Source organism: Leucopleurus acutus, assembly GCF_964270905.1.
Source record: "Leucopleurus acutus genome assembly, chromosome: 16".
NCBI lineage: Eukaryota > Metazoa > Chordata > Mammalia > Artiodactyla > Delphinidae > Leucopleurus > Leucopleurus acutus.
In genome coordinates, this window is record NC_139158.1 from 52251907 (window position 1) to 52267550 (window position 15644).

A 15644-nucleotide genomic window follows, 5' to 3' on the forward strand; every position below is an offset into this window, starting at 1 on the left:
TCTGTCCCTCACTTTCCTCATCTTTATAGATGGGGATACGTATGTACTGGGGATCATAATATTATCTATATTGTAAGGTTGTTTAGAGGATCAAATAAGTTACTATTCATAAAGTGCTTAGAATAATTCCTGGCACAGAGTAAATTTGTGCATGTTAAATAAATAGATAAAACATTTAAGCTTGTATAATACTACCAATAAATAATAATAACAGATACATTAAAACTTATGAAATCTCTACTCCATTCCCTCCAGCAGCTAGTCTGCTATGCCCTGTGCAGAGCAAACATTTAATGTTTGATGAGTAAATGTCGATCTTTATAAAATAATTGCCTCAGTGATTATATACCATTTTAGCGATGCTTTTCAGGGTTCTGCAACTCTTGTCTCAGAATTGCCTTCTGAGTCCAAGGCAGATTTTACTGACAATGAGGCTATCCTGATGCTCTACTTTGTTGTACATTAAGAAAATATATTAGGAAATGGCCAAGAGTCATTTGGAGCTCAATGTTGTGACATTTTGTTATGTAATTACAGACAGCCGATTGCCTTATGATAACATTTTTAGAAAATGTAAGATGAGAATGAAAATAATGACACATTGTCACAAGTGGCTTTTAATCTGTCCCCCCAAAGCATCTTTAAAACACAAGTTCCAACACTGCTTTTGGTGATGGCAGAACTTATTTTAATTCAACAAACAATCCCTGTTTACCTACCACAGCCTGCTCTGCTCAGAGCTGATGGTATTGAGATGTAAGGGATGAGCCTGGGGTCAGTGGCGAGGCAGGGGGCAGAGTGGGGGCTAAGGAACCTAGGCCAGTGACCTTGGCAGCCTGTAGAACTCACGATGCAGAACTCTGTCTTCTGAAAAATGGCTACTTTGAATGGGGAAGTTCTGGTATGTTTGTGTTGTTCAGTTACATCCATCAGGAAAAGTCTCCCTAGAATCATTATGCCAAGGGGAGGGATTTCATATTTTTTGTTCAGCAAGAGATTGCAAACTGGAGGCTTAGGGTCCAAATGGAGTGCATCGAAATGTTCACCCAATGCTGCCCGACTTTTAAAATGAGGAGATTTTACATTAATAAAATGGATCTCTTGCTTCAGTTGAAAAATCAGATTGGGCAACACTGGGCCTGCTTTCCCGCTCTGGATGAGAACGGAGGGGTTTCTGCCTCTTTAAGGACACTCCCCTGTGACTCATTTAGACTTTACCTGCCTCAGTCCTGTAGGCATTTGGGTTTGCAGGAGGGACTTGAGAAGACTGAACTATCATAGATGTTTGACCACACAATTCATAAAGGAAATGCATTTACATTGCACAGGAGAGACTGAAGTAAAGGGAGTGCTGGACAGAGCACTGGGTCATCAGCAAAGTTACCCATTGGCCTTGGTCCTTTGGCTTGAGTACAGTGGGGGTAAAACTTCCCAGCCTCCCAGCCATAGGGGCGCCCATGGTCACCAAACTCAGCTGCCGGGAAAACAGGAACAGAAGGTGCTCCTGTTCCGTGGGCAGCTGATCTTGCCCATTTTTTATATCCAGGCAGGTTTCTGGAAACAGGTGGGGATGAATCAGATTCTTCCCGGTGTGATAGCTGGCTGAAATTAGCCCTCTGGAAGAGGATAGGGAAGAAGAAAATTTTGATGGAGGAAAGCATGGAGGTGATGGAAAGCCAGCTTCCATGAAGGCAATACTGTGTGGCTTCTTTTTGGCAACTAGGTGTAGTGCCCTGGGGGTCTCAGGCTGGAGGTGTATTCAAAATGAATCCAGAAAGCTTATTTTGTCTGTACCAGGTTTGCAGGCATTCCATGGGGCTGTGTGCCCTTGGGAAATCAAGTTCAGTCATTAACTTGAATCAAGATGCAGGAAATTGAAGCTCTGCTTATCAAGGGTACGTGAGACAAAGCCCTTACATTGCAGAAACTGATATAATGTATGAATTCAAATACATTTTTTAAAAAATAGATAAACGCTGAGGAAACGCACTGGCAAACACTTCGTAGTTACAACTGAGGATCAAGAGATCACCGAAGTTTGGTGCTGGATTTGAGGTAAGCTTTGGAGAAATCTTGGTCCAGGGGTCCTGGGGATGCCTCCAGGCAGGGTGGACAGCACCACATAACCCTGGGGTACTGTACAGTAACAGGCAGTCAATAGAAATGATGGAAATGAGCGAAATGGACTAGATTTCACGCAATAGGGCAAAGCGAGGCTGTGCCCAGACCTGGAGGGGGAACTCCTGGGAGGGGCGACTGAATTCCAGCCAATTATTGCCTAGGCTGCGAGGAAAGCTGGGAAACTGACTTTTTGGTGCAATATCTCCCAATTTAAAACCACTGAGATGCCAAACAAAACACATCTTCAGAGCGCAAGTGGTCCAGAAACTGCCCATCTGTACCCTCTGCTCAGAGGAGAGAGTTTGCCTGGATTTTCGGGATTGTGTCAGTCAGCAATGTACCCAGAGCCACTGCTGGAAACGCAGTGGGCGGGGCCAACTGGTCTGCAGCCCAGCCCCGCCCCCCACCTCCTCGCCCCAGGGACCCAGCAAAAGTGGAGAGAAAAGAGCGGGTAAGGAGGACCCTGAATGCTGGGCTAAGGAATTTGGGGCTCCTTGTGTAGACTGACCCTTGCCAGGGACCTCTTAGGATTTTCTGGAAACAGATTTCATTAATTTAGTGAGACTCTATAGTGGCAAATATATCGGACTGATGCTTAAAATATGTTGCTAACAAAGGGCAGTATATACAGATTTGAATTGGCTGTTCCCTATTGGAGATTGACCATAGTAGCAGCTGTAGATCACCGCGTGCCAGACACCGTTACACACGCCAGCTTCGTCGCAGCCAGACAGCGAAGGCAGCCGCTCAACTCCATCATACAGCAAAGAAGTCAGAGGCGTTATTAAAGTCTTTACTAAAGACTTGCTAGAAGGCACACAGTTAAGGGTGCGACTGGTGTTTGAATATATGTCATAGTCTAAAGTTTGAACTTTTCTACTGCACTAGTTCACCCTGTATTCTATCATAATAGCAACTTAAGGAACCACAATAGTAACTTACGTTACTGCGGAGATACAGAGATGTATAAATGTAAAGACCATTCTCAAAGAGCTTACTCTGTTGCACTAAAAAGGCATTCAGGTATTAAAAATTAAATTTTTGATATCATCACTGAAAGGTTGAATAATTCCCACTCTGTGGATATGTGAGATGAAATGCAAAAACCAAATTCTTTGCCCCACTCACAAGTATCAGTGGAAGTCAACACTTGTGACTTGCTTTCTCCCCAGTCTTTGTCCAAATATTCTTTTTTATGTGCTTGAATGAAATAAGCCTGAAATTCTTTCGCATTGCACTGGAAATTACAATAGAAACAAAAGAACTAGAAATATCAGTTTTCTCAATTTAATGGTGACTCTTGGGATCCAATTAAACAAATTTCAAGGAAAGAAGGTTCAGAAATTGATATTTCACTTGCACCAAGTTTTGCTTAGCTGGGTAGAGAAAAATCAACTACAGCAGAAGTAGGTCACTGCCCTCCAGTGGCCAAATGAAAGCATTACACTATTTTTCCTTCAAAACATGAAACAATGGACTTTTTAAAGCCAAGATTTTATAAAAAATAAAATTTATAACCTTACTATATCAAAAATAAACAGAAGCGCCTTAAAATATAACACAAGTGGATCAGTAAAAGTATAACTGGAAAGGCCAGTTTTACAAGTTTTAGAGGAGGAGGAGATGCCATTTGGTATGCTAGTTGAAAAGATTTCTATCCCAGGCACTGAAAATTTGGATCTGATGATGAAGCAAGAGAGAGCTCAAATTTGGGGAATTTAGTGGGGTGGTTAAGATGGTAAGTTAAGGGTCTTCCAAACACCAGAATGTGTTGACTGAGCTACTGGAGGTGTCGGTGTCCTTCCTGAGTCATCTAAAAAGTACAGTCTCTTCCAGGTAGTGGTTAGGATGACAGCATCTTGACTCAGATACTAGATGGGTGAGGGCAAGGGCAAGGTCATCAGTGTTTCCAGAATATTGAGGGCAAGACTCATAATTTCATCATGCAGAAATCCAGTCCACTCAGGACAAATGTGGGCAGTGGATGTGGCTTCATCAAAACTAGCCTTTCCCTTAAGAAAGAGCTTGCTTAAACACATGTACAACTGGTACCTTAAATTTATATTACCTGAATGAAATTAGATGATACATCTACCCCACATTTCTAAAAATTCCAGAACATTTCTAAAAACTATATCCTGATGTATGTGTTCTGAAGCATTGAGGGATGAAGTATGCTAATATTTGCAGCCTACTTTGAAATGCATCAAAAATCAGTTGCAATAATGAAAGGATAGAGGGATTTATAGATGGATATATATGTGATAAAGTGCATCAAAATTGGAATTGTGGAATCCAGGTGATTGATATATGGGTGTTCTTTTTCAACATCTGTGTATGTTTGAAAATTTTTATAATAAATTATGACAAAACTCTGATATTTTTAAGAGTTTACCAAAGTGAGTTAAAGGAAAAGACAGCTTTAAGGAGCTGAATAAATTCATCTGTTGACTTCAGTTTTTGTCATCATATGTGTCATCATACAAAGAAATCATCAGCATTCACATGGTGTCTCTTTGTTGAAGCCTTAGTGACAGCTGCAAGTTACATACATATGTGTAAATTTTTATTACAGTCTTTCTCCAGACTTTAAGGACTATGAGAGCATCTGATTTTTCTCATCATTATATCTCTATATTGCCCAGCATGGTGACGGATGCAGCGTGTTAAAAAAAACTTTTATTAAATGAATGCATTAAGACATCCACAGTTTGTTTCCTCCTCATGTATAATCAATAGATGTAGTATCAGTGACAAAATCCTGAAACTAAAGAACCATCTAAATGTTATGTTAAAAAATATTTTTGAATGAATGAATCAATGGGTGAAAAATATGAAGATGCCGCTCTTTCTGTGTCTGTGGCTAGAGAATCTGCATTTAGTTCATAATTGCAACAGCTTATTTAGAAAGAGATTAAAGGGTGACAGCTCTGCTGACTATTTTGTGTTGCCTATGTTACCATTCCTACCAGCTTTAATTTGCTGGAAATATTTTGATACAGTCTCCAAAGAAATCAGCAGAAATGAATTCTTTGAGTTAGGCAGAAATCAAGGATTCCTCCTTTAAAGAAAACATGGGCCAAACACCCTTCACATTCATCTTTTGGAAATGTATCTTTTATATTAACTAAGCAAATCATTTGTCAAAGACTATCATCAATCACTCACAGAACAGATTCTGGACAATCCCCCAAGGAGAGTTTCTCCTGTAGCTCTTCCCAGGTTCCCGAGATTGAACTGACATTTTAGAGTGGATGGAATTAATGGCTATTCAATTCCATGTGGGGAGAGCCAGGTGCTTGGGAGAGACAGATGCAGGGCTCCAAAGCATTGGTTCTCAATGTGTGGTCCCTGGACCAGCATCATTAGCATCGCTACAAACTTAGAAATGCCAATTCTTGGTCTACCTCAGACCTACTGAACCAGAAACTCTGGGGTTGGGCCCAGCAATCTGTGCTTTTAGGAGCCATCCAGGTGATTCCGATACATACTAAAATCTGAGAGCTTTGCTACTCAAAATATCGTCCAGCCCAGCAGCGTCAGCATCACCTGGAATCTTGTCAGAAACGCAGAATTTTGTGCCCTGCTTCAGACCGATTAAATCTGAACCTGTACTGAAACAAGATCCCTGAGTGGTCCGTATGCACATTAAAATTTGAGAAACCTTGCTGTAAAGCAGAGTGAAAAACTTTGTCATTTAGTCATGCTTTTATAATCCCTATGGTATTGGTCATGGCATGGATTCTGGATTCATCGTTGTTTTAGGCAGATGAACCCAAAGCCCCTCATTAGAATCCATTGAAATTTTAAAAATTGTTATGGAGGAGGTCTGTAAAAGCAGTGGAATTGAACTGTTCATTGAGTAGTTTTAACTCAAGTGAATATATGGTCTTCTCTTGAGATCTCATTTAAAAAGACCCTGGTTCCTCCATTTATTGGCCATTGATACTAAGCAAGTCACTCTATCATTATAAGCAACTGTTCCCTCTTCTAAAAATGGGGACTATATGTTTGGGCTAGTTCAGGCCCAGTTTTACCCAGGGTATCCAATCAAAGTGCCTTGTAAACTCCAAAACTGTGTAGAAATGAAAGGGACAGGGTCATTATCTAAAGGCCGTTACCTAAAAGGCAAACTTTCGCTTCCTACTTTATTGGATGCTTTAAAGTTCAGGGATGGTGAGAAACTATTGTTTCTGTAAGTTGGTATTTTTTTTTCTTTTCTTTCAAATTTTTATTTTAGATCATAGCACGTATGTATTTGACTTAAACCTGGAATACTACACTTATGAGTCTTTGCAGAAAATAAATTCATGTGACTCCATAAAAATTTTCTTTAAAATAACATGACATTACTTCTGTGATATATGTGGCATATTTTTATACACATGCAAGTCAAAAATTAGAATGAAATGGTCCTTGATCTATAATTTAAAAATATTAAAAGAGAAAATTTCTTAATATTTTTTATCAAACTATGGGACTATCACCATCATTATCAAGAAACATTTATTTAGTGTATGTATTTTTCTAAGTACAGAGGGTTTTTGAGATATAATTGACATATAACATTATATTAGTTTCAGATGTACAACATAATGACTCCATACTTGTATATATTATGAAATGATCACCACAGTAAGTCTAGTTAACATCCATCACCACACATAGTTACAAACATTTTCTTGTGATGAGACCTCTTAAGACCTACTCTCCTGGAAACTTGCAAGTATACACACGGTATTATTAACTATAGTCACCATGCTGTACATTACACCCCTAGGACTTAGAGCTTTTTTATAAGCTAAAGTATAACCCCTCCCACCTCCCCAACTACCTCTAATATTTGTTTCTCTTTTATGTAAGTTGGTATTTTGCTAAATCATTATTTGAGGAGGAAGAGAATCCAAAATGACCACTAAACCTCATCTTTGATTTTAGTGCCAAGTTCTTGGACAGTGGGTAAAGCGTCAAGCTCCCATCTTGGAAAATTTAAATGACACCCAAGGCCTTATTAAGTTTAAACACTCTAACTTTTTGAGAGCACCACCTTGGATTTTTTTCTGTTGGATTATCCTACTGGTAAAGTTCATACCATACCATAGGATCTTTTTCTTTTCAAATAATCAATCCCATTGAAGATGCCCACAGTGCCATACACAGAATTAGGAAATACATTATTTTAGATAAATTTCAGTTCACTTATAAGAGCATATGAATCTGACAACTTAAAAAAGTAGGCCTGGGCTTCCCTGGTGGCACAGTGGTTGAGAGTCTGCCCTTCGATGTAGGGGACACAGGTTCGTGCCCTGGTCCGGGAAGATCCCACATGCCGCAGAGCGGCTGGGCCCGTGAGCCATGGCCGCTGAGCCTGCGCGTCCGGAGCCTGTGCTCTGCAACAGGAGAGGCCACGACAGTAAGGGGCCCGCGTACCGCAAAAAAATAAAATTAAATAAATAAATAAATAAAATAATAATAAAATAAATAAATAAAGTAGGCCTCTTGGAATAAATGAAACTTGAATACTACCAAACAGCTTTCTCTTTTCAACATCAAAAGAATGTGAAGACCACTCACACACCTTCACTTGTATCATGAACACACAGGTGACAGAGGGCCAGCAGGCAGTGTACAAACTAGCCGAATAGATCCCACATATATAAACCTAACTTACTGAAGAACAAGTTCTAATAATATCCAGTGATTTAAAGGGAGAAATCTTGACATTTGATTCAACAGAAAATTCAATTCAAAGGATTATTATTTAAAGTAAAGGTCTTATATTCTTTGGTCAGTCATCCAGGTGACCTGCTACAGAGGACAGAAAGATGCAAAAGGGCTAGTCCTTATTAAAGGTTAGTAGAAAATTACAGTTTTGTTATTGAGGTAGTGAGATGTGGTGTAGTGTAGACCCTTGCTACTCAAGATGTGGACCATGGAAGTGTTATCCCATCGCCTGGGGCTGGTCAGAGATGTTGAGCCTCAGGCCCTAGTCCAGACCTATGTTATTAGATGGGATCAGCATGTTATTATGATGCCTTGGTCTGCACATTAAACTTCTAGAAGTGTTGGTGTGGAACATGAGTTCTGGAGCTAGATTGCTTGGATTTCAATCCCAACTCTGCTCCTTAGTAGTTGTGTGGCACTGGACAAGGAACAGAATCTCTCAGTGCCTCAGTTTCTTCATCTGTTAAACGGCAATAAAAATAGTCGTTAAGAAATACGGATGTTTTAGGACTTAATGTGTTAATAAACATTAAAAGGCTCAGAATGGTGCCAGGTACATTGTAAGCACTCAGTAAAATGTTTCTGCACTCCTTGACGTGCTAAAAACAAGTCATGTTCAAATATTGCATTTGGAATATCACATAATATTTTGCAGTCAATACATTGGATATTTACTTTATTCTCTTTAGAGGTGTGTTTTATTTTATTATTATTTTTTATTTATTTATTTTTATTTTTTTTTGCGGTATGCAGGCCTCTCACTGCTGTGGCCTCTCCTGTTACGGAGCACAGGCTCCAGACGTGCAGGCTCAGTGGCCATGGTCCACGGGCCCAGCCACTCCACGGCATGTGGGATCCCCCTGGACCAGGGCACGAACCCGTGTCCCCTGCATCGGCAGGCGGACCCCCAACCACTGCGCCACCACGGAAGCCCTAGAGGTGTATTTTAAAAATAGAAAATAAAAATGTTACTGATGTCTCATTAGTCATCTGTATTAACCACATTAAACTATTAGGGCTGTGGAACATTTTTTTTTTAAATTAAGAACTTTTGTAAAGAAAAATATATATACATAGAAAACATGCTAGAAGGACATACACCAAAAGTGTTAACAGTATCTGCAAGATTACTGAGAAGACTTTTTGTTTCTTTGTTTTTAAACAATATTTTATTTAGAGAAATAACTATAAATATGATAAAGCCTTTGTTATGATTCAGATTAGGCAACCTTCTATGACTTTACTAACACATCATCCTGAATTGTGACTTTAAAAGAGACAAAATAAATCCAGCAACTCAAATCTCTGTTATCCCTTAACTTCCAATTATATACTGGAATTATATATATATTTGTAATTCTATCTACCTATCTATCTATCTATTTCACATGATCTGAAACAAATGTCTGCTGTTCAAAGCATGGGGGAATTTTCAACTTTCCTACTTATTTGGTTTGCAAAGTACTCTATGAAGATAATTTATTAGACTGTTTCAATTCTGGGAATATTTTGTAGTCCAACAAAGTCTTTCATTTTCAAATAGAAATGACCTTTATAACTACCAAGTTAAAAGGATTATACTAAAAAAGTCTTTGCTGCTAAAATAGTGTCTCCAGTGCCTGCCATGTCCTAGATAGAATTTTCTTTTGAGAAAACCAGTTACTTATTTTCAGTGGCCTCATTCAAACAAACTTACATTATTACAAGACAAGATAAAGGGCATACTGGTGCTCAAAGGTGTGAAATGACTTTCCTCTCCCAGCATTACATGGTAGGGCAAATGACTTTTTTCTGAAGCTTTAAAAATGAGGTCAGTTAAGGGTTTAGACATTTCAAAGGAAAAAATTGTATTTTCTCTATTGCCATATGGAATCTATGTGATTCAGTGCCTCTAAAATTATTTCTAAAATTGCAAATGTTCAAATATTCTTTGAGTTTAATCAGCATTACTGAAAATCCTTATGACCATCATTTTTAGAGGAGAAACAAAAAAATGTTGACCTAAAATTCTACTTCTGTATTTTTATAACCATTAGTATTACATTCTCCCCAAATAGCTTTTTTTTAAAAAAAAAAATTGAAGTATAGTTGATTTACAATGTTGTGTTAGTTCTGGGTGTACAGCAAAGTGATTCAGTTATACATATACATGTATATGTATATATATATTCTTTTTCAGATTCTTTTCCACTATAGGTTGTTACAAGATATTGAATTCTCTGGGCTATACAGTAGGTCCTTGTTGATTATCTATTTTGTATATAATAGTGTGTATCTGTTAATCCCAAACTCCTAATTTGGAAGTAAATTCATGTTTACCATTAGGCATAATTTTCCAGCAGTGTAAAATTTCCCTATAATACTGCATACAACAGAAAGCATTATTTATAAAACTTTCCAGTCTAACTTTAAATTTCATCAGAGAGGATGATATGTATTTATTGGTTCTATAGGATATGATGCCTGCAGTATAAATAAGAGCCCAGAAAATTTTACTGATGTTAAATATTTTTCTTTTTTACATTTCATTTTCTCTCATGTTCAATTAACTCAACATCTTAGATCAAAAATTTCTAAAATTCTATACAAAAAACAAGGAAATAATCATAAATGTGCTCAAAAACATATTTATGTGATGTTCACTGAAGATCTGTTTAAAATAGTGAAGCATTCAAGATATCCAACAATAGGAGATTGGAAAAATAAATTATGTACATATGTATGATAGAACATTATGAAGTTATTAAAAGTCATGTAGAAGAATATTTTAAGGCATGCAAAATGTTTGCATTAAGTGAAAATAAAAGGTTAAAACACAGATTGTGAATATTATCCCATTTTATGAAAAAGTACTAATTGTGCATAAAAAGATAAGCTACATGTATACCCCATATTTACAGTGTTATCTCTGGGTGGCTTGGGTGTTTGGATTATAGGTGAATTATTTGGGATTTTCTTTTCTCATTTTTATTTAAAAAATTTTCTATGATAAGCCTAGGTTTCTTTATTCGTTTGGAATAAGAAAAAGATGATTTAATAAATAACGTCAACTTTAACGGACTTGCTATTAGTTATAGTTACCCAAACAATTTTCAAGGTTTTCGTTTCTATACTGATAACTCTCCATTTTTCTCATGTTTCCCTGAATTTAACCTCTGAACATTCAAATGAAATATGAAAATAGCTAGTTTCTATCATTATTTGTAATATTGCTGTCATCTCCAATAATCATTAAATTCTATTTCAGTCTACACAGAGGCTCCATATTTTTAAACTTACTTCTATTATTTCTAGAACCTTCCTTAATTATTCTTTGCATAGTGACATCTAATTTAGAATAATACACCAATTATTTTGGGAATATGTATTATAATACATATATATACAGTAATAATAGTAATGACTTTATGGCTCACACTACACACCAGGCACTGTGTTAAGTAACTTATGTATTGTAAGAAATCACAAAAACACTTTGAAAACCCTGTACTTTAAAGACAAAAGAAAACACCAAATAACTTGATGATCATCTTCTTTTTTAAGTGCCTTATTCACCTTTAATCAACATGAAATTATCTAGAAACTTTCCCCTGAAACAGCAAGATGTGTACTGTTTAATGTGATTACAAAATAAGATGCTGGTGGTGGCCACAGAATGCCAAAAGAGAATGAAATACGAAAAATTCAGGGTATCATATAGATGTTTTGGGAGATGAGGCTGAACTCCATCAAAGTGGTTTTCCAATGTGTTCTTTTCTTCTCCTGAGGGGTGATGTTATGTAGGCAAAGCCAGCAACGAGATGTGGCAATCATGCTTCACGCTGTGCCCAAAACTAGAACACCCTCTCACCTCTTTCTTTACTTCTTCTTCATCTTCCAGCGTCAAAGCTGCCAGTTGTTTAGCTCTCTGCTCCATCAGATTCACATATCGGATTGGATTTGACAAAGCTTCAATCACATCTAAATAGGGAAGAGACATTTTAGATCCAAAGGTCCTGGAGATATTGATTATCCACCATCCATCAATCCATCCATCCATTCAATCACCCATCCATCCATGCATTTGTTCATTATCTATTTACTTACCTATCCATTTACTGATTCACCATCCATCTTCCATCCTTCCATCTACCCATATGACTATCTACTTATCCATCCAACATTTTGGAAATGGACAAGAGTGAGGACCCTTTGCTGAACCCTCAGGAAGAGAGAACTCAAAGGAGGTCATCTCTGAGAGCTAAACTGGACAAGCTCCAACTCAGGATGCCTCAATACTCCAAATTTTATAGTTTATTTTTGAGTGTTTCATCCATTCCAGCAATGGCCCACACACCTGTCTTATTTGGGCCAAACGGTGTTTCATAATGGAGATATTTCACATAAAAAGACTGCTTTCCAAACTGTTGAAAAACTCAATGACTTGGCAATATGAGTCTCATTTGCACATGATACTGTCTAGCTGGAGTGAGTTATAGCTGCCATCTTTGGATGGGGCATGTGCTCTAAGGCTACCAGAGTCTCCACCACTCCCCAGTACCTTGCACTCAGGCCACTTGACAGTATAAGCATTTAAATTTATGATTCCTGGTTGACATCATCATAAATTAATTCCTCTAATTTAGGATTTCACCCATGGAAAGGATCAGGGTTCTAAAACTGGCTGAAGGCAAATTCATTGCACAGGCCTAGATAGACTGTACAGTATCAGGTAGCATTGGTTAGAAAGTACTGGGTCCATGAGAATCGTATTACCCAATGGATAAAAATGGTCAATACTTTATGGGGACTTAAATTAAACTACAATTTATTCACAAAGGCTTGATCAATTTACCTCTAAACATTCATACAAACATAGAGGTAATTCTGAGGCCAGAATCTCCTGCCTTTGTTTGGTCCACTTTGCTTTCCACTAAGTCACAAAAATATGGATGACCCCAGATGGAAATATCCTTTTGAGTTAGGTTGTTTACCTGCATATGTATCTGGGACATAGTCCTTCACCTCTATGTAGACAAAGAGAGCTGGCAGCATCAGAGGCTGGTTCCTTTCATTCCTCAGACAGATGTAGTGATAGCCTGGAGGGTGACATCATACCGTGCATCATATTTTCTTGTAACACAGGAACATCTATTTGACATGTGTGTTTATTTTAGGTGACTTTGGGTGACAAACAGCTCACTTCTCTCTCATTTTAATCATATGGTTTTGAGTGGTAGGGTACTATTTTTCTCATCAGACAGGAAAACAATGTTGATGCTGATTTTTTTTCCTTTCACCATGTTTATCCCCACAAGAGAGAACTTGAAACCATATGTCATACATTGAATTATTGGTCCAAATTTATCCCTTGTATATGATTTCTTGACTTGGGGCTTAGCCTGCTTTGGACAATGGGATGTTAGTGATGTAGTACAAGCAGAGGCTTAAAATGCACTTGCAGAAACAGGTGTGCCCTTATGCATTCCACTGGGCTGCCATGAGATGTCTGTGGGCGCCACTGCTCCTTCAGCTGGGGTCCCTGAATGAGCAGATGTGGGAAGACCTAAGCCCAGCCCACAACCTAAAGCACAGCTACATGGCTGAGACTTGCCAAACCCCGCCACCCCACAGACCTGTGAGCATGAAGATAAAACACTTGTTATAAGCCTTTGAATCTTCCGATAGTTTGTTACACATAATTAACTGGCAAGAGTTGACTTGTCTACTGATCATAGCATGTCACAAAAACATAAAACTGCCAGATTTAAATACATAAATTTATAGTCCTTTTTATGTAACAAAACACCAAAGCAACAAATGGATTCCTAGATCATTCTTTAACAATCATGTAAGGCAGTGATGGTTTTCTCGACAACTTTGATAAAAAGTTTCTCACCACGCTATCCATACCTGGTCGAATTGCTTGTACTGGCAAGATTCGGTGACCAATAAATTTACCTCCTTCTTCATAAACTGCTATCCTCAAACAGGCCAGAGAAGGAAGAACTACCTATAGGATATTAACAGTACATGTGGTTACAAGAAGGAGCAACTGCAAGAAAGACTTAGAAAGGTAGTATTTAAACTGGCCCCACTTTTCCAAATCCAAGAAGTTTCTACTGAGCGAATTGATAAAAAGCTAAGTTGTTGGTCTATAATTTAGATTTTCAAAAAGAGAAGGATTACCAGAGATATGGCTTCATCTATGTTTCCTCACCTTGTCCAAATGAGGAATCTGTTCAACAAATAGACCATTTTCTTTTGACATGAACAGTCTCAAGGTAGAAATGACAAAAGTTCTATGTTTAGAGACAGAGTTGGTGGTTTTATCACTGTTTGAGCATTCACTATTATATTTTCAAAGTAAATTACTTTTATAATTTGGAGCAAAAGCAAAAATTAAAAAGTAGCTTTCAAGGATAACTTTTAGAATGGGATTGATTTATATATTTGTAAATTCCCAAATTAGCCAAAAGTACTGCTCACTTTTTCCCCCCAATGTAAAACATATGGAGTACACATATCCCACGTCAAGAACATGAGGCCAATTGTATCCTTACATATTTATTTCTTTGGTAACATAAACAAACTAACATTTATTGACTATTTTCAGTGTGTTCGATATTTTCTAAATGTTTTCAGTGTATTAGGGAATACTTATAATAACTCTATGAAGCAGACGGTATTATTAAATCCAATTAGCCTATTAAAAAAAAAACCCTGAAGCACAGAGACCTTTACCATAGATATTCTCTCCACAAAAGACTGCCTTTGTAGATATTTTGGCCAGATAAAAGCAAAGGGTGGGCTTCCCTGGTGGCGCAGTGGTTGAGAGTCCGCCCGCTGATGCAGGGGACACGGGTTCGTGCCCCGGTCCGGGAAGATCCCACATGCCGCAGAGCGGCTGGGCCCATGAGCCATGGCCGCTGAGCCTGCGCGTCTGGAGCCTGTGCTCCACAGTGGGAGAGGCCACAACAGTGAGAGGTCCACATACCGAAAAAAAAAAAAAGCAAAGGGTAAGTATCCACTCTACTTTCTACTAGACTTAGCATCTCCCTTTGTGTGTGAAGCATGTGTGAAAATGATTTGCTTTCTGGTGAAGGCAGAGGGAAAGCCCAGTTGAATATAAAAGATTTTAACTCTATCAGACAGACTCCAGACAAGCTACAAAGACCAGCACCAGTGGCTGGAGATTCTAGGGAGTTTAATTAATATACTTTTTAAAGGAAATATGGACTTCCTTTCTCTTTGCTACCATATTATTCCCTACTTCCCACTCTACTTCATTTGAATTATAGTGAAAACATATCATTTATCACTTGTATTATGAGAGGCTATGAGTTAAATTTATATCTTATTCTGGCCTTCCAAATGAGGCATCCTAGAATTAACTGATTTACAATGCAATTATGAAAAATCCAAAAAAGTAACTCATGGAAATCTTGAATAGTTTTTAACATACCTTTGAAAATGCTATTGCATTATTAATGTGTAAATTCCCAAATGAAGCAACCGATAATTCCTCATTTTATTTTTTCCCCAGTGTAAAACACCTAGAAGATGCAGTAACATCTCATATTAAGGACACTAGACCAACCTTTTTGAACACAATGGGTTCTTCTTCCCAGACGGGATTTACAGCATTTCCTTGTGATGTCTTTGTCTTAAATGCCTTCCTCCTTGTGTCCACAGGCAAACCAAACATATCCACTTCCACATAAGTCCCAACTTTCTTATCAGAGAGAAACTGACCTGAAATAATCTAGAAAGTAATAAAAAAGGAACTCTTGATAAATGAGTAACAATGATATAAGAGA

At 37.9% G+C, this 15644-nt stretch overlaps 1 protein-coding gene across 3 annotated transcripts in view; it reads right to left on the reverse strand.

The window, feature by feature from the left end:
• The window catches only part of PLCB1 (phospholipase C beta 1), a 690893-nt gene that overhangs the window by 100921 nt on the left and 574328 nt on the right, over positions 1-15644 (reverse strand). For all 3 annotated transcript variants that reach the window (XM_082857476.1, XM_082857477.1, XM_082857478.1), the window contains 4 exons: positions 15421-15589; positions 13738-13833; positions 12819-12923; positions 11696-11805 (listed from right to left, as the gene is read on the reverse strand). In XM_082857476.1, coding sequence (XP_082713602.1) covers positions 11696-11805; positions 12819-12923; positions 13738-13833; positions 15421-15589 — 480 coding nt within the window. The remainder of the gene's footprint in view (positions 1-11695; positions 11806-12818; positions 12924-13737; positions 13834-15420; positions 15590-15644) is intronic.